This window comes from Planococcus citri, chromosome 3 (assembly GCF_950023065.1).
Source record: "Planococcus citri chromosome 3, ihPlaCitr1.1, whole genome shotgun sequence".
NCBI lineage: Eukaryota > Metazoa > Arthropoda > Insecta > Hemiptera > Pseudococcidae > Planococcus > Planococcus citri.
In genome coordinates, this window is record NC_088679.1 from 36,008,728 (window position 1) to 36,033,955 (window position 25,228).

At 35.6% G+C, this 25,228-nt stretch overlaps 2 protein-coding genes across 8 annotated transcripts in view; both read right to left on the reverse strand.

Annotated features, from left to right (window-relative positions):
- The window catches only part of LOC135839718 (hemicentin-1-like), a 348,326-nt gene that overhangs the window by 24,898 nt on the left and 298,200 nt on the right, over positions 1 to 25,228 (reverse strand). For all 7 annotated transcript variants that reach the window (XM_065355879.1, XM_065355878.1, XM_065355873.1 and 4 more), the window contains one exon: positions 514 to 644. In XM_065355879.1, coding sequence (XP_065211951.1) covers positions 514 to 644 — 131 coding nt within the window. The remainder of the gene's footprint in view (positions 1 to 513; positions 645 to 25,228) is intronic.
- LOC135839721 (uncharacterized) lies at positions 14,263 to 17,845 on the reverse strand. Its single transcript, XM_065355882.1, has 5 exons — positions 17,803 to 17,845; positions 17,655 to 17,687; positions 16,859 to 17,310; positions 16,418 to 16,627; positions 14,263 to 16,339 (listed from the first exon to the last, which is right to left on the reverse strand). The coding sequence occupies exons 3-5, from the start codon at positions 17,304 to 17,306 to the stop codon at positions 15,024 to 15,026; spliced, it is 1,974 nt and encodes a 657-aa protein (XP_065211954.1). The 5' UTR covers positions 17,307 to 17,310; positions 17,655 to 17,687; positions 17,803 to 17,845; the 3' UTR covers positions 14,263 to 15,023.

The following is a 25,228-nucleotide window of genomic DNA, read 5'->3' on the forward strand; positions in this document are numbered from 1 at the left end:
ATCTTTATCACTTTATGAGGAGAAGGAGGGCAGTACAGAACTAACAATAAATAACATTATTATAATTTAAGCGACCGAAGTTATCTAAATGAACTGTTCTGGGGGGGGGGGGTCTCAAATTTAGGGACATCATTTTGAATTTAAAAACCATGTCGTACAGTTTCTCATCTTTAATGTGATTTGGAAACCAATGTAATGCAAATGCATGCACAAATTACTGAAGAGCATTTTTTTCTTTCGATCATTATTCGTTATTCAATAAAATTTGAATCTTTAAATGTTTTTCAACGATTATTTTTTGAACATTTGAATGCAGATGCCTGAATACAAAAATTTTAATTGAATTCTCCAATTATTTTTTTTTCAATTTTTTGTTTTTAAATCTGTGAATTCTTTGACATCATTCAAGAAAGCCTTAAAACCATCAATTTTTTCAGTTCTTTTTTCTTTCTCAGACTGGATTACATTGATACTACTAAAAATAGAAATAAAAAAGAAATAAAATATACTTACATTGAATCTCCAATTCACTTTGTATACCCAAGGATTGCTTTTAATATTGCATTCAAAATATACATCCACACCTTCTCGTATAATGCTACTGTTCAATTTGCTGCCAAATGCCAGTGAAACTATGGGAATATCTGCAGAACAATCGAAAACAAAAATTATTACTTACCATCATCATTATAGAACTGTGAACAGCTATGAGGCAAGTGAATGGAAAATCCAAAATTGATTCTTGAACTACATTATAATTAGGTAATACTTCAGAAGGTGGGTACTGGGTAATATAGAAGATATAACCCAACAGACACAAAATCTTTAGACCGGGCAGAGGGAAATCGAAAGAACCAGAGGACCTCAATGTACTTACACCACCAACGCAAATTCACATTAAGTACTGAAAATTCATGTTTCGACTTTTAGACAGTTTGTTCAAATTTCAAAGAGCTATTAGGTACCTATTTCCCATCAAAAAATCAAAATTAACATGAAAGGCTGAAATTAGGTAGGTACACTTTTATGTTGTATAGGGAAGATCGCCCAGAATAGTCGGCGAATTTTGACCAAATTCGGCAGAGACTTTCATTTTGAGTTTAAAGTTGCCCACAAGCATTTTCATGCCCCAAGGTGTCCCTAATTTTTTTTTTCAAAAGTCGAGGTTTTTTCCCCTCCTTGTCACTGCTCAACCTGTATTGGAAGAAATGATCAAGTCTCAAGTCCCAAATAAAAGTATGTGAGATTCTGCGTCTATTTATGCCATTGCCGTCAAAATCCAAGACCAGTTTTAGGGCTCTACTGCGAGGTTGAAAATTTGCAAATCGCTTATTTTTGGATTGATTCGTGAATTTTGAAAACTTTTTCGTTGCAAATATTTCGCATTAAATTATGCCAAAATATTGAAAGATGTCACTCCTGAAACTGACGAAATATTTTTGAACACTGTGGAGTAAACTTTTTAAGTCATTTTTGCCCACTTCGAAAAATCAAAAAAATTTCATACATAAGTTTTTGGATATTTTTCTGACTTTTTTTGAAATTGGAAATAATGACGAAAAAATTGACTCTACTGCGTTTCAAAATATTTCCCAATTTTTAAGAATGATATCTTTCAATATTTTGGCATAATTCGAAATATTTGCAAAGAAAAACTTTTTGAAAGACAAATTTAGGTACATACTATACTTAGTATTAACTTATCCAAAAAACACAAATTTTCAACTGCGCAGTAGAACTTGGATTTTGACAACAATAGCAAAGATCAGCGTAGAATCTCAAATACTGAGATTGATCATTTTTTTCTAAAACAGGTTGGGTGGCGACAGGAGCGAACAAATCACGATTTTTTTTTAACAAAACCCCCTCTTTGAGGGTTTATATATCTTCTCAAAGAAATTCAAAAATTTCGGAGAAAAAAGAAATCATGCCAGGGGTTATAAAATGGCTCAAATTGATGATATTCGGTTCGAGGGAGTTGATATCATTTTCAGGACTAATTTCCACCATATTTGCTGAATGAATCCCTACTTTTCCAAGAATCGTGGCCCCCCTCAAATTGAAAGTGAGCTGGACACCTCAAGTTAATTCAAATCAGATGGATCTGTATTTTGTCGTAAAGTTGATATCCTTCAGTTTTGAACATATCTTCGAATAACCATCTCCAGAAATTTGCACTTGCTTAATTAAGTTGCTTGAATAAAACGAGTAGGTACCTACCTATTTCACTTAATCTCACCAGTTGCTTATTATTTTGCAAAAATGATCGAATCAGTACATCCACCTACATAATAAATTTCATTTTGATAAAATTTTTGAAAAAAAACTCGAACTGTTCCACATGGTTACAATATATGAGTCAATTCGCTTCATTCGAGCAATCTCTGCTTGATAAAACAATTTCGCTAATTTTTTCGTTTGCTCGACGAGACAAATTTAAAATTATAAACTCGTCGCACAATCTTCGCAACCTTTCTCATAACAGCGCAAGCCTCCTCACCAGTGAGAAATTTCTCTCGAAAAACCATATTACGTTGACAACCAGCCGTAAAATAACTTTCAACAAAATTCGAATACAGAACAGTAGGTAAGTAAAATACGCTCGAAAAAACATGTCTTTCGAAATCATTATCCTACACACATACGCATTCGCATTGACTCAATTTTAAGCCATACGCATTCTTGAAATCAAGCCGAGTTGAAGAAATATAAAGTAATAAGTAAGGAAGCAAAAAAATGCAATATTGACGCGAATCTTAAAATCACCTACACAATCCGCACAGTAAAAATGTGAATCACGGCGAAACAAGTTTCCACAAAATTACAACTCGTACGAACATTCACTTGTGAAATATTATTGTTCAATTTCAGACACAAATTAAGGAAATGAGAGAGGGAAAAAAACTCCTCCTAAGTTCATTTTTAACGTTTCTTCTTCGAAGGAAGCGAGATGAAAAGCGTCATATTCTTTAATATTTTTCACGTATGTACTACGTGAACATCGAAATTTCACACTTCACCGAAAGCAATGAAGCATGTAACAATCTCATCAAATAGCTTAATCAACCGAGGGATGATGACGACGACGATGAGTTGAGGACGAGGGAAAAAACATACTGCCGGTTGAAATTCAAGAAAGCACTTAACACGTCAACCTAAGCCCTTTTAATTAACACGCTGTAAACATTAGAAAAATAATCACGATTGAAGGGCCCATTTTGAATACAACGTATTTCCATATAGCCTACATAAGTTTACACACTGTACGAAAAGTTGCTCTCGGCTGCGGCGCGGCGCATACCACAACGACATCCTTTTACTCGGCATCAATTTCCATGTATCACGTTGTGTTTCATTAAATAATAGTAATTATTTATCGCGTGATTTTCTCGGCTGGATGACGATTATTCTGGTCTGTTTTTTTTCGCACTCTCCTCAGCCCAGTATATTTTCTCAACGCAACGTCCCTTTCGGTAAACGAATTTCAATTAAAATTCTCAATTATACCGAACAAAAAAAAATTTAATTTATTAAAACGTTCGTTTGATCCTTCGAAGCGTTTCATGACTGGTTAACGTTACACAATATCCTCCTCCTTAACGACAAAGCCGCAACATTTAGCTCTTAAGAGTTGTACTTCATTTTGCCTCGGTTCTGCTTTATCTCCTAGCGTTAATTAAAAACTCCTCTCCGTGCAGTCCCTTCCGCGCTTTTAGAGGTCCCGATCTTTTTTCCGGCGCGCCGCACGCTGCTTACCATTATTTACATAACGGAGGTTTCGGGCATGATGAAATTCACTCGTTAACTACCGCGTAAAAATAGGTATTAAACGGAGAGGTTTCATCTCTCGAATTTTGTTGAATTTTAAATTAATTACAAAACCTTCTAATAACAATGTCTATAAAACGGCATTTATTATCGTCGGTTATAAATGAGAAAATTTATGGATTTATTGCAAGTACCTGCAGTGAATTTTTACCTACGTTGTCAGCCTAGTAAGTAGGTAGAACACCTGATGAAAAATTACCCGAGTGTTTGACGATTCAAAATTCCTCGAAAGTTTAATTTCCACTTTGGGGCAAAGTTGTTTTTAAAAAATGAATCACGCATGTTATCGTACCAAATCACTGTCTAAACAAATTTAAATTCAAGCACATCTGAAATCTAGAGAATCATGACTCAAGTTTGCATCCAACAGTCTTCAAAAGTGCACAAAAAAATGTTGTGATGAGAATATAACGAGTTTCTGCTGAAATAATAAGAATAACCTAAGTATTTTGATATAGGTTGCAGGACGCTATTTTTAACAATCCCAAAAATACGATCCAGTTTTGGGGACAAAATTCTTCAAAAGTGCAGAAATTAAATTTGGATGAAAATTATTCATCTTCTTATCAAGTTTATCTTGAAATTTGAAGCTTTCAATAAACTACCCTGACAGGGTACTGTTACGTAGAAAGTATACCGTTATCGAATTTGACAGGATTTGTTTTATAAAATTGATGAGGTTAACAAAAAGCTCAGCTCGCCGAACCCAACGAGCTGACATAAGAAAAAAAAATGCGTCATCTAATGGTAAAACATAGGAAATAGGGAGGGGAATAGGCAAAATCGTATTTCTTGATTAATTATTCGAATACTTAAGTATGTTTTTTTTGTGACTAGCATTCGAGTCAGATAAAAAAGAACCACGTCTTGTTCAATACCCAATATCTTCCACTTCTCGTCGGATTAGAAAATTAATATTACCGAAATAGTTCGATTTCTTTTATCTTTTTATCTTGTGGATTTTTATCGAGATATTAAATTGTGGATTTTGTTTGATATACTTACCTATTTAATAGTAAAACAGGGAAAATCTCGTTGAATATGTCATTGTGTCAGTCATTTTCATCCGAGAAGTGAGTAGTGAGTCGAGCTGACCTAAAATCTCTTCTATATCTCGTTGGGATTGTGAAATCAGTGTCACCGTAATTGTGCAAGATTTCTTTAAAATATGTTGAAAATTTGAATTGTGTCAGTTATATGTATCTATTAAAAAAATGGTACAGAGATAGGTGGTTTTTATTTATGAAACGGTCTGAGGCCAGTGGAACAGTACCATGGAACGATCAGCCCAGCATAAGAGCAGAACTGGAGGGGCTAATGGAGCAACACTGGAGGGATAGGATGGACATCCTCCTCCTGAGCCAGAACCAATGGTGCGGAGAGACGAAATGCAGTTTATCACATACCCTGGATATAGACCAAGGTACCAACGAGAAAAATGCAGTATCTGCCAATAAAATGATAGGGAACAAATCAAATTACTACCATGTGGACACAACACCTATTGCCAATGGTGCATTGGCAGATTACTGATGGAGAGGAGGAAAACCCCATGTCCATTATGTGGGGCTAATATAGAAAATATTGTGATTCTAGTAAGTAGACTAAGATATAAAACATATTTCCATAATAAAAGACAAATAATAAATAAATAAATACATAAATGACTAGCCGAAGCTAAGAAATATTCTAAGTACGGATTGAAAGATATAACAAAACCATTGTTTGAGATTTACGAGTACCTAGTTTAAACTGCTGAATCCGCAGAATTCATTTTTTTGGTGAAATTAGCAATTTCTAAAATAGTTTTTCCACATAGATAAGTGGAGAGAGGAGTTCATTTTATGGGAGATTTTCTCAATTTCTGCTGCGATGCAATCACCAAAAAAAAAAGTTTATCCATTGTAGGAAAACAAAAATAAAATCTAAGAAAAAATACAAAAATGTGAGAGAAGTAATCCTCAAGGATCATGCCAACCTTATCACCACAACCACTTCTCTGAAAATTTTGAAAACATCACTCGAGTGTTGAGACAAGTAGGACTAGATCTTGACAAAGAAAAAAATGAACATTTTTGTGTTTGAGAATTGGCAATGGGTTAACTCCTTTGTGTATTATTGCATTATTTCTGAAATTGGCAGCCATACCAATTTCAGAAATAATGGAATACTACACAAAGGAGTTAACCCATTGCCAATTCTCAGGCACAAAAATTCATGTGGAAATCAGAATACCAGCCAAGAAACTCCAGTCAATATGAAAATTATTTCAGTACATCCCAGTGTACTTCAGACATGAAGATGAACTGTGTAGATCAGATGCTGATAGCCTATGACAAATCAAACGATGTATTCAGAACTACAGCAGGAAATGCACAGAAGAATTGTGACTTAACTTAAACACAGGCCTATGCTACATAGACTACCTACTTTGATTATTCAGACGAAGCACCTAAATGGGCACAATACCTCTTTCTGAGCAGAAGTTACTTAGAACTCAACAAAGTTCATCACTTCAAGTGTGAACCAGCTCACACAAGAGTACTTGTGAGAAAACTTAATACAAACCCGTCCCTGATTTACAAACTAGGTAATTAAGTATTCACAACACCACAGAAAAAAATAGAAAAATAGCTCAAAATCAATTATAACCTGCCAGGAGCAATTTCAACCCATATACTATGTGACATAGCCTCTGCCAGGTAGTCATTTTCGAAAAATGGTGCTGGTGGTTTTATGAGCTCCAACTTTGAAAGTTTTTCCTCCAATTCTTTCTGACTGGTTTTGATTTTGAAATGTGGTGTTTGGTCCTTCCAATTGGTGTTGGAAATTTTACATTTCGAAATCAAAACCAGATAGATGAAGTACACTGGGATGTACTGAAATAATTTCCATGTTGAGTGGAGTTTCTGCAGATATCATATACCTCACCTAGTTGATAGGCATCACTGCAACCATAGGATGGGTTGTATATATTATTATTTATAAGATAAATAAAAGAAATTTTGAAAATAAGGCTAAGTTAACTAGAGGAAAGAAGGAAAAGTTTGGAAGAAATAAAAATTGATTTGAAAAAAGGAACAAATTTCTTTAGGAAAAAAATTACCCTGTGTAAAAATGAAGACTTTCCTTTTTGAGAAGAGGAAAATTTGCAGTGTGCAAGTACAAATGTATAGGTAGAATGAAGGACAACGAACCTAAACAAGGCTTAGGTAAAATAAAAGTATGCACTTGGTAGGTACGTGAGCGGTAAAAAGACATTTGCGCACACTTTCCCTTTCGTTTGAAAAGGTATAGGACACTTGGGCACACCTATTAAACGAGGGACATTTGCGCACACTTGATGAATTTTCGTCAGTGGTTCCCAAACGAAGGAAAATTTTATTTATGCGAGCATTAAAATGAAAAAATAAGTTCATATTCGTACTCAACGACCTCGAAAACATACCATTCGATATATCACTCAACTTTTTCACGATTTTTCAAAATTTTGGCTCCCACAGAGGGACATTGAGGGGTTGGACTCAGAAAATAAGTCCATTCATATTCGTTCTCAGTGACCTCGAAAACATACCATTCCATAGTGTCGCACGACTTTTCACGATTTTTCAAAATTTTGGTCCCCTTTTTGGGGCACAGAGTGGCTTTGAGGCGTTAGGAACCAGAAAATAAGATCAATACTATTCGATATATCGCACGTCCAAATTCGTTTACCAAATAATATATGATTCAGGTGTGTGTTACTTGAAAAATCGAGCACATCCCCCCCCCCGCAAACTACGGGAAGGGTTGAAGACCAATCGATAGTGGTTTGATTAGTAGTTGGGTGATTATTTTTGTCAATATTTTGGAAACCCCTGACATAAAATGAACATTGTGCGCAAATGTCCGGTTTTCCAAAAAAATCCATTAATCATTTCTCGTCCTATTGTTATAAAATTGTGCGCAAATGTCCTACAATTTTCTTCTTCAAACAATAGGTGTGCGCAAATGTCCTATAGCCATGTGAGCAGAGGCACGAGAATGAATTATTAACAGAAAAACAACCAATGCTAGTTTTAAGCATAAAATACCCATAGGTACATATAAATATAATCTAATTCGTAGCTTAATTTATCATTGTAAACTCAGTTTCAATTTGTGAATAAACCTTGTTCGTGTTATATTTGTGTTCTCATTTGGTAGACAGACTCTGACTTGAAATGGAATACCTATCCAAGTGGATCATTTAATCAAAAAACTCTCCACCTATACCTACTTGATAAGACAACTCCGTGAAATTACACACTCACATACTCTAAAACTTGCATATTTTGGCCTATTTCATTCTAATCTGAGCTATGGAATAGCACTTTGGGGTGGAAATCACAGTCAACTTCAACGTGTACTTCTAATACAAAAAAGAGTTTTAAGAATAATGTTTCGAAAACATCCAAGAGAATCCTGTAAATCTGTCTTCAATGATAATAACATACTGCCAGCTCCATGTGAGTACATAATGTACTTCAACTGTGTATTATGATAAAGAATGGAATAATTAACCTAAAGGTACCTTCCCACTCCTATGAAACACGATTTAAAAATTTGGCAATTGGTGAAAATTTAAGAACAAAAATCATGCAAAACAACGTTGATTTTATGGCCTCAAAAATGTATAATAAAATACCACAGGATTTAAAAGATATTACCATCAAAGAAACATTTCAAAAATAAACTTAAAAATTGGTTACAGAGATATGCGTTCTACAGTGTTGAAGAAATGCTGCAGCTAGATGGATAGCAGTTCTTCAAGTTTATTTTGTATTGTTTTCTATATTTTTTATTTTTTTACCTAAATCTTCCTTGTAACATAATTATTTTCAAAACGGCATGTACTTGTAGGGGGAGATTAATGCACACGTGATGATTAAAGCATGTAAACCCTACTTGAGAAGGTTATTCACGTCAGTCTCAAGTAGGAACTAATTTAGCCATATTCCTGGGTTCTAATCAGGGGACTAATTAATTATGAATCTCACCTTCCACTACCAGGACCCCCTCGAACCAGAGAATTCCACTTAGGGGTCCAGCCCTATATACGAGAGCGGGTATGAGTCAGGATAATAATTAATATTTCGTAAATGAACTTACTCAACATTACCTATTACCTAAGTGAGGGACCCACCCCAGGTATAATCATAGGACGAATTTAGATGTGTAGGATCGTATGTATATAAAGAAATAGAAACACAAATGAACTTCAAAACTGTTTATAATTACTTCATCACGTAGAGAAAAGATCAACATTCGTTGGTATCTCAAGAAACGTAATTATAATTGAAGTTAAAACAAGAATTACTACATTCATAGCCTATTCTTGTGGATTTGGGGAAAAGGAAAGTATTTGTTATAAAAACTAAGAAAATAAATGATAAATACCTTGGAATTGGGAAAGACAATATAAATACCATTCCAACACCAGAATGATAATTAAAAATTGCTGTTTGGTGTTGTATAGGTATGTACTTCCGGAATAGTACACACTACTATTGACTCAAAATAAATAGAATAAATGGGGAAAAATCCGAGCCATAGGAAAATAATCCCTCGTGAGCATCATCTCTGTGCTAGTTTCAGTACATTCGAATCAATAGAATCAATGCACTGGACTAGACCTCACACTTCCCTGGCAGTCCAAGCTCGTAGTCTTGGAGCTGACCAGGTCAGGTGGCAGTAGAATGAATACTGAAGTTCTTAGAAACTAGCTTGAGAGAGCTCAATGATGAAAATATGAATAGGGGACGAGCTGCGGATGCAGCGGCTGCGCGCGATGGTGCGCTGTGATTGGCTGGATATTAGGTCATATTTCGCGGAATTACCCCTTTCTATGGTAAGGCTCGCGGCGCGGATATTCGCGTCAGGTTGGGTAATACAGCAATACTTTTTATCCCAGCTAAGTGGTATAAAAAGCATGATTTTTCTCCCTCTACATATGCCCCGATTTAGGTAACACATGTAGCGAGGTCGAAATATGGTACGTAAATCCAAAAAATAGCAGGAGAATCAATAGAATCAATAAGTAGATGACCAATATCCAGCGCCACTGCCCCGATTTATGTACGTTATTGTGTACTCGTGTAGTGTGTACCGGAAGTAATAGAATTAATAAACATCTTCAAGAATTCAAGGTATAGAAAGATAGAAGTAAATAACATGGAAAACATCCACAAGATTACAAAAAGAAGTTACAATTCGAAACCACGTAATATAGAAAATACAGCTTAAAGTAAGTTTGAAAAAAGAAAAAATACGTAAAAATAAGATAATTACGTAATGCTATAGAAAATGAAAATTTACAGAAATTTGAAAAATGGGAATGAAAAGCAAAATGTGAAAAAAAAAAAAAAATAATGATTTAACAAGTAGGACAACTGTCCAAAAGGTAGTACAGTGTAAAAGTAAATACGTACCTATTTGCTTTGGATGTATCAATAAAATAATATAACTTCTGTAATAATTGAGCTTATGTTTTTTTTTTTTATTTCAGATGTAGCAGTTGGAAACGGATACAGCAGTCAAGTCAGGAAGTTGAAGATTACTTGATCGTCGTATAAATGATGAAAGTAGGTCTAAATCATTTACTGTGTAATAGATTAATTTCGTAGTATGACGGCTAAGCGCTACAATTATATGTGGAATACTATCAAAAATTGAATTGTTCTGATTGATTAAACGAACTAATATAATTGTGGCTGACTGTTTCCCTTGGTATTCATGTACCGTGTTAATGGGGAATCCGTTGCGTGCTAAGATCTGTTTTTCATTTTGAGTAAAACATAAGTAATGAGCGTCGACTATATGAGGTAGGGAAATAATATTTTTTAGTTTGACGAGATTCATCTCATGATGTATTTGCGACGATGAAAACATACCTTGATGATAGTATTGAAACAATAATGCTGAGGTGGTTAATGTACACCTATGAGAAATTGATAAATAGGTATAATTCGAAACGGAGTCATCTGATATTGTAGAAAAATGCACAGTTGGTAATAAAGAACGATTGATATATGGGATTTGATTTTTGTCTCCAACAAGTATTACTTCCTTCACGTTGGACTTCGCTATAGCAAATATAATTTCACCTAAATGAACCAAAAATGCTTCATCTATAAATAATCGTGTATAATTCTTATTATTTGTACCCATTAGGTAAGAATCAATTGTTCTGTAATTACGTTTTAAATGGTATTCATCCAAAGTATGTTCATTTTTCAAAATCATTTTATTTCGAAAATTTTCAGCTCCTTCTTTGGTTGGAAATAATACAAGATCTGATTGAATATTTACGTTATTTAGAATAAACGATGTTTTCCCACAGCCTGGTACACCTTGTACAATTGTAAATTTCGGAATTAATGTGTTGCTCAGATCAATATTTTTGCAAGAAAAGAATAGGTCATAATCACTTAATATTCTGGTTTCATTTGTTACAATTAATTTTTGAGAATTCAAGGTGTCAGAATTAATATCGTTAAGAACGAGTAAGTTTTTTCCGTCGCAGGCATATTTGTAATTACTGTATGGTGGAGAATGAATAAATTTTCCAAAGTTAGTATCGTAAATTCCTATTTCCAAATTTTTAGCAGGCATGATTCTTGAATTTTCAAATGAAGAATGAAGTATACTTGCATTCCATAGTGCCGAAACCGAGTTCAAATACCAGATATATAATTGCTCATTAGCAGCATTCAAGAAATTGATAGTCTCGTCGATCGTAGAATTACTCATTATGTAATAAATGAAACAATAATTCAACTCAAGAAATAATATATTCAATGTAATAAGGAAACAATAGTGTCCAGCAAAAATAATAATCGATTATTAAATAAAATTAAATAAAATATTCAGTCTTCGAAAGAGAAAAAAAAAAAAAAAATATGAAAATTTGGCAAATTTTAATTCACACTTCTAATTGGTCCAATAATTGATGACGTAATAAATATGAGTATCGATAATCTATCTGTAATGATAACAAAAATTAACAGCGTTTGTTTTTAATTTGTTTCAGATTATGCGCAAGGATAATTACGAAAATATCGGCAGAATAAACGGGAAGTAATTATAGATCGCGATATTATTTAATATGATACATTGGTACTTTGTTAATCATTATCGTCTTTTTTCAGCGTGATCGGGCTCATCCGTATTGGCGCGTTTCATGAATGGTTTCAACAGTCTTCGCTCTGCAAGATAAGGAATTAAGCCGAGTAGAACTTCAAGATGACTACTCTGTGTTAATGCGGGAATGTTTGACCAGTGTGCAATTGGTAAATGATGATCTACCACAGTTTCCACTTCGTGTAGATAGACAATTCTGGAGGAACGACTTAATAATACTGCCGTATATCGAAGCCAAGCTCGTAAGTCCTTACATGTCTGCTCCGTCTCGCTAGTGTAGATTGGAGGGATTATAACGATTTTACAAACATGCGTCTTGAGAATAAACTCCAATAAATTTTTAGCATCTTCGGTGATATCAGTCAACAGTGTACCGTTCGCTATGTCTCGATGTCCAAGAGAAAGAATAATGTATTTAGGGAGTACTACCACATATTTCCGTAAGATCCTCTGAATATCTTTTATTGCTATAGATCGGTTCACGAAGAGATTCGAGGGAAGCTGATCGACCAAATCAATGTTTCCGGCGACAGCATCATCTACAGCACCACATAGGATGCCATCTCCAATGATCCAATGGCCCTGGATAAAATAGACTGGTTCACGTACGCCATCAGATCTACGTAGCTTGCCCGATACGATGTAAAAATAGAATTTGTGGTCATTTATGTACTTAGCAACGTCTCGTGGCACTTGACGATCGATGTAAAAAGGTAATTCGGAAATCAACATATGAAAAGTCGCAGTAGTTATTACACCATCAGCTGGAATTCTCACCTTTGGGAACGAACCGATCGTCGGACGATGGTAATATGTAATAGGAAAATTATTACGAATATCAAGTCGATTTACTTGTAAGCGACGATTTTCTCTCATTACAGGTACGATGGCAGCTGCTGGCTCAGGTACGGGTACTGGAGCAGGTTCGGGTACAACAGCATCGAGAATCGGATGATAAAGTTGATCGAAATTCATGGCAGAATCATTCGACGAAGCGGACGATGGCGAATATTGATCGGCTGGGATCGGAGCTCGGTAGCCGGAAGTTGATGGTGGTGAGTTGTCAGTTTCGAAATTACGTAGTGCGGCTTGTAAATTTTCAACTGTTACCTTGGGTCTAGGTGATGCGGAGGTAGACGGAATTGATGACTGATTATCGATCTTCTGTTTAGGTTTAGACTCCTTGGAATCGGAATCAAGCGTCTGCATAGAATCGATCGAAAGTTCCAGAGATGCGAGTTTGGCACGTAAATCTTCGATTAGACGGTCTCTTGCGCGTAAATTAGCTTGCAATTCGGCATTACGATCTAAGGTTCGTTGGATTTCACCGTTGAGTCGATTATTCTGCTCGTATGTACTATTCATTTCTTGATTGAGCGACATTATTTGAGCTCGCGTAGAATTATTAATGAATAAACGTAGGCTCTCTGATATAGGCGATACTTTAACTACGATTTCATGAATTGAAGTAACAGAGATCGACGCACCGCAATTATCGTATAAGCAATTTAATTTCCTATCCATCATACCCTTTGTTTTTAGCATCAGGCATTTGAGATGCATTACGTGGTGGCAATTTGAACCGGTTACCAAGACAGGAGGTGCTGTAGATCCAGCCGGCGGAGCAGCTAGCGTATCATCGCAAATGGTACAGACGGCGATACTCAGCTCAACGGAGTGCGTTAAATTAGCAGCAGCCATAATCTCGTTCCACAAAATAAAATATCGAACTTTACGGAAAACAGCAAAAAATAGCACAAAATCGCGTACGTCAACTGAAATGGAGCACTAGCAATGATCACGTCAACATTCAAAATACTAATGAAGGCTAATAGATATTTGCGTAAATTCCTTGTGGATATTATATCGGAAAAATGCTGTAAATGGAAGGGATTATCTTTATAAGGCTGTTAAGTATCATTGTATTTAAGTAGGTGGGGATTATCCATGTAGCAAAGGCCTACAGATTATTGTAGTATTCGTCTGGCAAATTCTATTTATACCTTGTTATCTCTAGTAGACTGATTCTTCCGATAAATTGTACCTGTAAAATATTTTATCTTAAATAAATGGCTGTGAATATTTCCGTATTGTAAATTATCAGAGTTTATACGATTTCAGCATATAATAATTTCAGGTGAAAGCATGCATCTACTAGTATGAGAATTGAGTACACGGAAGATGGAACCATAATTAGAATTAATTGCGGTATAGTATGGTCACCAAGTGACAGGTTAAATGGAATATTGTTTCGTAAGCGGTAAAATAGAACCTATCTGTAGTAAATATCATGAACATTAAACCAATCATATTGCAAAATTCCCTCAGTACTATGTCGAGTTAATTGAGTCGCGAAATTAACCAGATTGAAACTTTGATACCGATAATCCCAAGTAGTGAATAAATTGCCTTAAATCATCTTCCAATAGAAATAATCATGAACAAATAAATAATGCGATTTCTGCAGAAGAGCGTATACTTCTTACAGCTCTTGAATATTTATTATCAAAAAAAAAAAAAATAAAAAAAAATCATAGCCTATTAATACTGGCATACTAGTGAATACAACGTATACACGAACTCGAAAAAATGATTATGCATAAGAAATATAACAAGAAAAAAGAATCAAACAAGGAAATACAATTCACAAACACGTAAAAATAGAAAATACTTCCGAAAATTCCTATTATATCATAGAAAAAGTAGAAAAATTAATCATAATAAACAATATACGTAAATAAATGCTTCGTAGAACAAATTAGCTTAGTTTTTATAATAGAAATAATTTCGTAGAATGCGTAATGGTACAAAACATAAGTCCTAACATAGGTACTTATGTTGATCGAAAAACAGCGAGCTTTGAATTGAACAAATACCGATCCATGTTCAGCTTGTTACCGCATTCTTGTCAAATAAACAACTTAAAAATAGGAAAAATTCAACGAAAATAAATTCACAATTTGACAAACGAAAAAGTAAAAAAAATAAATGAAAAATGTCACCTTAAAAAATAAATATTTACGTAAATGTCTGCTTTACGGCCTGTAGGCGAGAAGATGGCTAATTCTGTAGATTACGTCGAATACCACGAACGGATGAACGTATAGGATACCACCCATATCGCAATGATAGGGCTCTACGCGATCGATAGTTTCTTCGATGAATTCTAAATAGTGAATTCTTTCCGTATCCATCTGAGGCATGATACTTCTCTGCCAGTCGCGATATTCTAACAATCTCTGAGCGTCTTCTCGTCTAGGAGCTACGATAGTCGGAAGAACTAGAATTCGCCGTACGCCGTGGTCAAGTAAACATTTCAGGACAAGGTTGGTGTTTAATCGAGTAGCCAATTCATTTTCAAGCGTATTGTCGTGGGTTCCCATAGAGAGAATTACGTAAGGCGGGACGTTTGTCAAATGGTTGTCAATATTATGCATCAGCCTTTTGGCGCTAATGAAGCTCCCTGCAAATCTTGACCTATCCCACCGATTCTTCAGAACGGAGTTTCTTCTTAATGGCTCTCTCGCCAACGAATGTGCCAAGCCATCACCAACCACCCACCACCCATTGAAGAAACAATGGGTTGATGGCTGGTTATCGTTCGAAGACCAAGTCGTAAAAACCGATGAATACATTTCTTGCGTTTGAAATGAAAATTCTTGCCTCAGCTGATGTTGAATTTGATGGCCATAATGGTAGTTCGCTCTTTCGAGAATCGCCATAATATTACTGCGGCGGTTAGGAAAGATCGCTCTTTGCATTGAATGGCCGTTTACTCCTCCGTCGTAAATGCGTATTTCACGTTCATTGCGGAAGTCTTCATTCGGAGCGTCTTCATCGTCCATTAACGGTCTTTGAGCTTCGGCGATGGTGGCCACACGTGGCGATATTACGTTACGGGTCCGCGGATCTCGCGACATGCGTGTAGCGTTCGCAGACGGTGCCACGATGTGGTTGACCAGCACGTTATGTGCGTTGAAAAAACTTCCCAATACGTTGCGGCCACTTGGACGGAAGGTGTCGCGAAATCGTGAAGTCGATGGTACAGCATCATTTGCCAATACTGGCGGTTCAGTTGACGGATGAGCAGGTGGCATGTTCACATCATCGAGGTTGATTTCTGATGTTTTCGAATGAATTTCTTTATTTTCCTCGATAGTCTTAGGCGACACGATGACCGACGATGAAGTCGAACCGTAGATTGATACTTGATCAGTATTCGTCGATTGGCGTGATGGACCAGCTTCGCCGATTTTTTCGATTGGAGGTAACGTATCAGGAACCTTGGCAATTAAGCCATCTTGCGCATCCAATTGCAGGTCTAGTTGTCGTTGGAACTCACGCTCTTCAGCTTCAAATAAAGAAAGAATGCTAGAATTAGATGAATCAGTTGACTTGTTAATTGAATCAATAGAATGATTAATAATACCTTCTTTCGCGGCGAATATCGACGATAATCGATCAATCGGTTCGTTCAGGTCGTTACGTCCAATTGGGCTTGTGTTTTCAGCTTGTATTGTATCTTGCGACTCTTCGTTATTATTATCGGTATTTACGCAATTGTCTACTTCATTAATATCATCGTCAATCGTATCTTCGACGTATTCACCGTTTTCTTGAACTAATTCTTCATCAATATCTGTGGGAATACATGGATTATTAAATTTTCTTAAATTATTAAATTTTGAAACGAATACATCTTTAGAATTAATGTCAACAGGTATAGGTAGTAAATTCTCGTTTCCACAGGTGAAGTAATTGAAAAAATGCAATTCGCGTAGAAACAATTTCTGTTCAGCGTAATTAAAGTAATTGGTACGATGATGATGGGTACGTGTATATTCAGGATGGTTAAAACAACAAAACTTACCGTCGAGATGATTAACTTCATTTTCACGTCTGATATTATACAATTGTTGTTCCAAATCCGAAATTCTATTCAACCGTACGACACACACCGCCTCAGCATCTTCGAGAGATTCTTGGAGATGGTTAATGCGTTCGGATTGTCGACGGATTATTTCTCCTTGGTTGTCAATACTAATTCGATGTGATTGATTCGTACAGACGCATGATGGTGTACCAAAACGGAAGGATAAATAGTTGTACCGTTGGCGTACAAGGAGCGCGTTACAATTTTTGTTTGGACATTTATTTTTCACCGTCTTAAAATTTCCAGCCGGGGTCCGTTGTTCTGTTGCATCTTTAATACAGGTTTGATGGAATACGTGCGGGCAATATTCGTTTTTTACAACTTCTTGACGCATCTCGAAACCGTCGCCGCAGCGTTCACACATAGGCACTTTGAACGATTCCATGACCCTAGAGGAATGAATAGAATTAGTGTCAGAATCCGATATATCTATGTCTATAGATTGGATAAAATCAGTTGGGAAATCATTATTAGGCTCTGCACAAATAATGTCATCGACATACGTTTTAGTGATTGGTCTATCAGGGTCGAAAATTTTTGATCGGTAGAATGAGTTAGGTTCGTTGAAATATGCTCGAACTAATTCGGGCTTGTAAAGAGATAGGTCTTCTTTGTATAAAGCTCTACGAGCGTCATGAACATCATTGTCAATCTCTTTCTTCGAAAAATAGTACCGGTTTCCTTCCCATTTAATAAGATTGTGAAAATTCATCGTATAAAGAGTAATAGGTACCTGGCAAAGAAATCCGCGTCGTCAGAGTCAGATCTAAACAGTATCGAAATAATTCCCGGTTAGCCTATTCGAACAGTAATTACGTAAATTCAATAGCTTTGTGAATAAATCGGTAACAAATAGCGACAAATTGTAAATGGTATTTTACCTGGTCGTGTTGAATTCAAGTTGAAGAAACCGTATCAACAATTCGCCGAATTAATCGAACCAATAATCGTCTAGTAAACAAATCGAAATTGCTAAATTATGACGAAATTTAAGTAACGAATGAATATGAACTTAATTCTTACCAACAACGTTGAATATTCTTCGCTGATATCGTAAATCACCAATAAAATCACACAGCTGGGCTGTTGCCAAAATACCACGTTGACTTCTGATTAATCAATGAATAAATGTTGAAATTAATGAACGAATTGCACGTAATTAATCAACAAATATCTATACGACTGGAGTATTTAGTCTTGTCTATTATGGAATAAATATCCTAGCTGATTTCTTACCTTTTAAATTCAATTCTCACGCATAGATAGATATAGCCGTAGAAAACACACACCGATCGGAATCAATGCTAGTGAATAAGTTTTTCGGATTAAAACCTTGTCTCGAGTAGAACAAATAGGTATATCGTGTGCTTGCTTACCGTATTCAGCTTCCAACTTATAATTAAATCAAGATTCGCTTATTATAAGGATGAATCCACTGCGACACAATCTGACCAAAGTCACTGAATTAATATCCAAAACTGAAAGATATTCACGAATCAATCAAATAGGCTATATAAAATGGTCGTAGAGATTATGGATAGAAAGAGTATCGCAATAGTAGCTTCCAATCAAATATGGTAAACAATAACAACGTGGCACTTACAGCAGGATAATTTGCATCAATCTAAATTAATCCAATCGAAATATAATACCGCATTAATCGCATAAAAACACCACTGAAATTAAAAAAAGAAGTTCATGAAATGCCTTTAGGCTAGTATGGTGTAGAAAAAATCAAATAATATTCACCGAAAAAGATGGCGACGTAAATAAAAGCACACACAATTCGAGAGAGACATTCGCATTGAAAGCTAAACGTTGAATAATCGTATGTCAGCATCGATGGTATAGGTTCAGTTCGTAGAAGCAATAAATGCGATAAGGAATCTGCCTTTTGTATAATTTTTAGGCGACGGTTCCTTATCTGATTCCCCTCCCCTCCTGTCGTCTCGTACGGCTATCAATTTCCATCGCTAAATATAACTTCTTATGCGACAGAAATCAATCTGGTAAATTTTTGTTCAAGGTTGAGAGGAGAAAAAATGAAACAATTCGTACACGTTAATAGGTAGTTTTTTTTTTTTTATTTATTTGCATAATAAGTAGGGACGTAATTATAAGACAAAGTAGAAAAAATAAAATCAAACTTCTTCTCTTAAAATTAATACAGTATGTACAAGTGTTGGACAATAGATAATTACGTAAATATCGGTAGAAATGATTAAAGTTGGTTAGAAGCTTCCAGGGACTGTGTGAATTTTACAATTCTGTACGCAAGTTCTGCATAAATTAGAGGGTTTGCGTAGTAATTTCCAGCTCCATCTTTAAAGAAAGGGTCTGCTCGATCGATAATTTCTTCGAGAGCGTGAGCATACTTAAGTACTTGTGGGTTAATTTTAATTAGATCTCCTTTGAGCCAATTTCGGAATTTACCACGCAATGATTGATCTGGAAGGATTCTGGAATTAATATTGGGAAGAATCAATATGTCTTCGACACCCTGGTCCAGCAGAAAAGCAATTAATTCTTTAGTGTTGTAACAACATTTGGTAAATGACTCTTTTAAGATGTCGTGACTACCAATAGAAAGAATAATTCGTTTAGGTACTTTAATTTTATGATGCTGGATGTTGTGGCATAATCTCTTCGCAGAAATATTCGTACCTGAAACTTTTGAGGTATCCCATAGTTTCAAAACCCTTTTTTCTTCTTTTACAACTTGACGTACGATAGCGTGTGAAATGCCATCGCCAATCAGCCACCAACCGTTCAGAAAAGCACTCATAATGTGCATACCATCGTAACGTGAGAGAGAAATATAACGGCTTATGAAAAAATGTTGTTGAGCGTAAATAAAATGTTCTTGATATTCGAGAGGCATGATTGGTCCATAGTCACATCCTTCGTTGACCAATTTATCTTCGAGGTTTTCCCAAGTAATAGGTAAAAATACGTCTTGATATACTCCATCAAATCTTCGAATTCTCACGATGTTTTCTGCTTTATTTACATAACGTAGAGGGTAACTATTGTCCAAAGCATACATATTGAATAGAATTAATAAGTTCTTCCTGAAATAATAAAATATTCTTATTTGAAGTAATGCTGCTTAAATGGGATTAATCGAGAACAAATAAAACGAACAAATAGGTAATATATTTGTAAAGAGGTATTTGCGAGTTAGAGATGATCGTTTGAAGAAGAATTAATATCGAATGAACAAAACTTGAAGTTACTTTTTCAAGGTAGGTAGAAAATATTCAACAGGTGAGATCGAGGGAGATTGAGGAAGCTGTCGACCAATCGGGGAGTTCTGATAACGAATGCACCAACGCAATTCGTTGATCATGGTTAAGCAAACTGAGTATAATAGAATTAACGTGTTTGAACCTTTTCCTCTCCCTTCGAGGTTCATCTTCGGGTATGTCAGTTCCTTCGTCGTAATTTATCTCCATACGCCTGCGCATATTATATCGTTGATTAGCCTGTTGTTTAAGATCTTCGCGAGATTTTTCATCTGGAATAACTTGTGATAATACAGCATTAAATTGCTGAGATTTATAATCATCTACCTTTTTTCTAAATTTTCGACGAAATCGGTTAAATTGAATCAATTTCTCATCCTCAGTCATATCATCGACTTTTGATGTGGTTTTCTTCTGTTTTTGTGATTCGAGTTCTTGTATAAATTTCTCTAGCAAATCACGATGCTCAGCAAATTGTTTCATTCGTTTCTGCAAGGATCGATTATCCCATTTAGAACGAAGCTTAGGTTCCTCTGTTAGCAGCTTTAAATGACGTAAATTCAGGTAAGTTGTAATTTGTCTAACGTTGATCAATCGCTTATCACTTTTGTGTGCAATATTGCATACTTCATAGCAATTTGCCCCAGTGTGAGATTTAATAACATATGGCCCAAAACGCTTAGGATATAATTTATACGTAGTTCCTTTATCAGCCGAAGACTGCTTGTGATTAGTAATCATAACAAGTTCTCCAGGCTGATAAATCCTAGGATCTCCATAACGCTTATTATGTTTCTGTTCTTTAGATTGGAAAATATCTTCGCGTTTCTCTTTGATGTATCGAATAAGAGCCTGGTGTTCAGTCAGCGAATCAATCAACGCTAAATCATGATCCACGGTATAGACAGCTTTACGAGCTAATCTATCAGCGGTAAAATTCCCAAAGTCCGTTTCACGAGCATATACATGGGTAAGTTCAAATAATTCAAATTGTGATTTCAAATTAATAATCTCTTTGAACAAGTCCTGATGATGAACTGGCTTCTTTGCAGAGTTCTTCCAATCATTTTCGCTCCATTTTGAGAAAGTATTATTGACGGCAGATGTCAAATACAAAGAATCAGAAATAACTCGTAATCGAAGAATTTTATTATGAATGGCTATTTTCATCGCGGTAAGTAGCGCAACAGCCTCTGCTAAATTGTTCGTTGGCGTATAATTTTCGAGCTTGATTCTTTCTGAGATGTTTTGTTTACCTTCAGGATGCCAGCAGATGCCAATGCCAGCGATGGCATTATCTGAACCGTTATTTGCACAGGCTCCATCAACCGAAACCCATACGACATCTTCGCTGGAAATATAAACGTTGTTCAGTAAATCGAGCTTGGAATTTAAGAGCTCTTCGCTAGTAATTGAAGGTAATTCATCTTGTTTTCTTTTTTCTCGGAATTTACGTAAATGATATTTAGCATCAAATTTAACTCTTTCAGAAGGAAAATCAGTATCGAACTCAGAAATGCTCCAGATTTCGTTAGGAGGAACGTTAACGTCGTTAGGAGTATTATTTATTTCCTCTTCGATATCCCTGATGTAAGTGGACCAACCATGATGCGAGTAAGCTCCATCAGCAGTACTATTCATCTTAATTCGTAACCGGTCACCAATTATACGCATAGTACGTTCGACTAAATTGGATTGGGGGTTGTAGGCCGTGGAGTGCCCAATTTTAATTTTATATTTCTTCAGCAATTTTCGCCATATAGAATTAGTAAACTGAGTTGCATTATCTGTGATAATTTTACGAATTTTACGTTGATCTGATGTAATTTGTTTGATTACAGATTCCATAGCAGTAGCTACGGTTTCTTGAACGATATTCTTCAGTGGTGATAACCAAACTCGTCCTGATAAAACGTCCTTCGATACCAATAAATAACGCGGCTGATTAGAATAGTTTGCAATCGGACCAAGAATATCAACGGAAATTACATCTCCAAGTGAGTGAGCTTGCGTATATCCAAATTCTAATGGCTTACGTTCTGAATAAGTTTTATTTGCTTTACAGTTTAAACATTCGCTGGTTATGTGACGAATAAAGTATTTAGCATTCGATGAATAATACATTCGACGGAAAATAAGTTCAAGCTTATTAGCACCAATATGACCGTAAGTTTCGTGTAAAAATATAATAATATCTTTAAATATTTCGTCTGGTAAAACTGGTACTCTACTCTCATCGGGATAATTGAACATTAATAATTCTTCATCGTTGGTAACATCGATGGAATATCGTTTAGCGAGGTTGTTTTTAATCGATAATTCCCTGGAGTTTAATTCTTCGTCAGGGGTTTTTAAACGTCGAATAATATTTAAACATTTTGAGTCTCGTTTTTGGAAATGACTAAGTCGTGATAAATACTTCAAGAGCTGAGCTCTGATACGTGTGGAAATATCATATTCATCGAGGATAAAATTTGAACAATTGGCACTGTTGATAGTGAGTTCGGGAGCTTGCATTCCGAACCACTTCTTGTGTCTCTTTCGTAAATCGTAAATTAAGTTGTAGCAATTGAATAAAGTGATCCACCCGGCCGCTTTACGGTGGACTTCTGCTATGGTTTCAAATTTATGTACGATGGATAATAAGTCGCTTCGGACATGAATTGTCCGGCCATGGAGCCATAGCTGTAACTTTTTGATACTTTTAGCAAGGGTATACATCTCTTTTTCAATCAACGTATATTTCTTTTGATGACTTTTGAAACTATGACTCGTAAACATTATTATTTCATCGTTATTCTGATAATTCTGATATAATACTGCGTTCATCGCATCACTTGAAGTATACGTATCTAAATAGAGATCAATATCGTCTCTCGGTGGAACTAAATCAAAATCTTTGGTATATTCTTTCTTCAATTCTACAACAGCAGCATCTTGACGAGGTCCCCATTCAAATGGTACGTTGTCGCACGTTAGTTCATATAATGGCGCTATTATCTGCTGGTATGTAGGAATAAATCTACGATATAGGCCAGTAAGACCTATAAATTCGAGTATTTGAATTTTGTCTTTAAGAATAAATTTACCTTTCTTCGTGTGCTTCGTAATATAATCGTTAAATTTATCTATTTTGCACGATTGTTTCGAAATTTTAGCATGACTTAAATCGAAACCCAGATGTTCAGTTTTTCCTTTGAAGAAAGTTGTCTTTTTTGCATTCAGGCGTAGATTATTTAACCGTAATATCGTAAGTACTTCGACCAATAATTCCAACATATTTTCAAAAGTCGCAGATCTGAGTAAAATATCATCGACATATTTAGTAATTCCCGCTTTATCAGGTATTATGGCATTAACCATTTTTACAAAGAGAGCTGAAGATACTTTCAAGCCATAGGGCAAACGAATAAATTGATACACGCGTCCATCAACCTGAAAAGCGCAATATTGGCGAGAATTCTCATCCAATACAAGTTGCCAAAATCCTGAGACAAAATCGAGAGTGCTGAATAGTTTGGATTCGGCATCTTCAGTAATGATTCTATCCAATAATCCCGCTTCATTGTAATTAATGGCTAAAATGGGGTTTAAATCGACAGGATTTAAGCACACTCGTATCTCACCACTTTTCTTAACGTTAACTACGATGGGGTTAATGAACGTGGAGTCTGATGGTTCGATGACATTCGTGGCCATCATTACTTGTAATTCTTTACGTAAATCATTCATTAACTTTTTTGATGGATTATACTTAGTTCCTTTATATTTTATTTCTGTTTCAGGAATGATGAACTTCAATGGAATCTTCTCACCGACATATTTTCCCGGGAATTTTGAGAATACATCGTAAAATTGGCTCAATTTGTTGAAAGCTTTCCTAGCTTGCTCGGTGGTGATTCGATTATCATCGACAGCATCTTGTAAGTCGGACTCCAATTTGGCAAGAAAGATTTCTGGTCCATCGTCGATGATACCGTAAGGTAGGCGATGATAATTATCTTCAGTATTAGTTCTTCGTAAAATATCGTTCATTACCAACCTATATTCTTCTTTCATTCTAGCTCCGGAAACAAATAGCTTACCCTCATATTCTGATGGCGACATAAAATCAATAACCTCAGTATGGACTTTGGCGGATGGTCGACACAAAGCTTTACGTTGTCTGATACGAGGCTCAATTCCTAAGTATTCCATGGACTGAGTACCGATGAGAAAAATATGATTGCAGCCTTTGAGTACATAAAAAGGTATTTTAAGAGCATGAGAGCCGAAATATAACGTAGGAACAATAATATATTTCGCAGTTTCAGCTTCCTTTGAATCAGCAAGCACACATACGGCCGGTTCGTCGAGTGCAATAAAATCTAAATCATCAGAATGATTTTTGATCAAATGTAAAGCTGTTTCTTCGGACATGATGTTTGGAACTGCCCCAGAATCGAGTTGAGCTGGGTAATTAGTATTTCCTAATCGTAGTGGTATTACGCAAGTAATTATTTCGTCTCTATCGTGAAGTAACTGCGATCTTAAATTATTGTTCATTTCAGAAACTTTCATCGGAGTTTTGTTGAAGCTAGAAGGATTGAATGAATCAGTGTTTTCTTCGTTTACTGAAATGCGATTAACCATACCTACGGAAAAAGTCGGAAAATTACGTAATTCTGTAGGAGTTTTATTAGGATCATCGTTATGCGTTGACTCAGGTGGAACCGTATCATGAATAGCAAGACTAAAGTCATCAGATGTATTCAGTGTATCAACGAGAGATTCACCCGCACCAGTACTAGTGTTCAGAGTTTGCATTACATCTAAAGCTACTTCTTGATTTGGAGCGCCTAATATTTGTTCAATCAATCGTAATGAATTGGTTGTCAAATGTTCCAGCGACCCATCTGGTCGAGCCGCAAATTGAGCGCCTTCATCTTCACTAATTGAGATATCTTGAATCGTAACAGAATCACGTGTATCCATCAATCGTTCAGTTGGTTCGCACAAATCATTGATAAACCTGAGAATGGTATTTCGATTTTGGATTCTCAATTTATAAATTTTCTGATCT

Coding starts and splice junctions, on each gene's coding strand:
- LOC135839721 (XM_065355882.1), bottom strand. CDS start 17,306: ATGGAATCGTTCAAAGTGCCTATGTGTGAACGCTGCGGCGACGGTTTC. Junction 16,628..16,858: donor TGAAGTTAATCATCTCGACG/GTAAGTTTTGTT, acceptor GTATTCCCACAG/ATATTGATGAAGAATTAGTT. Junction 16,340..16,417: donor GATATTCGCCGCGAAAGAAG/GTATTATTAATC, acceptor CTTTATTTGAAG/CTGAAGAGCGTGAGTTCCAA.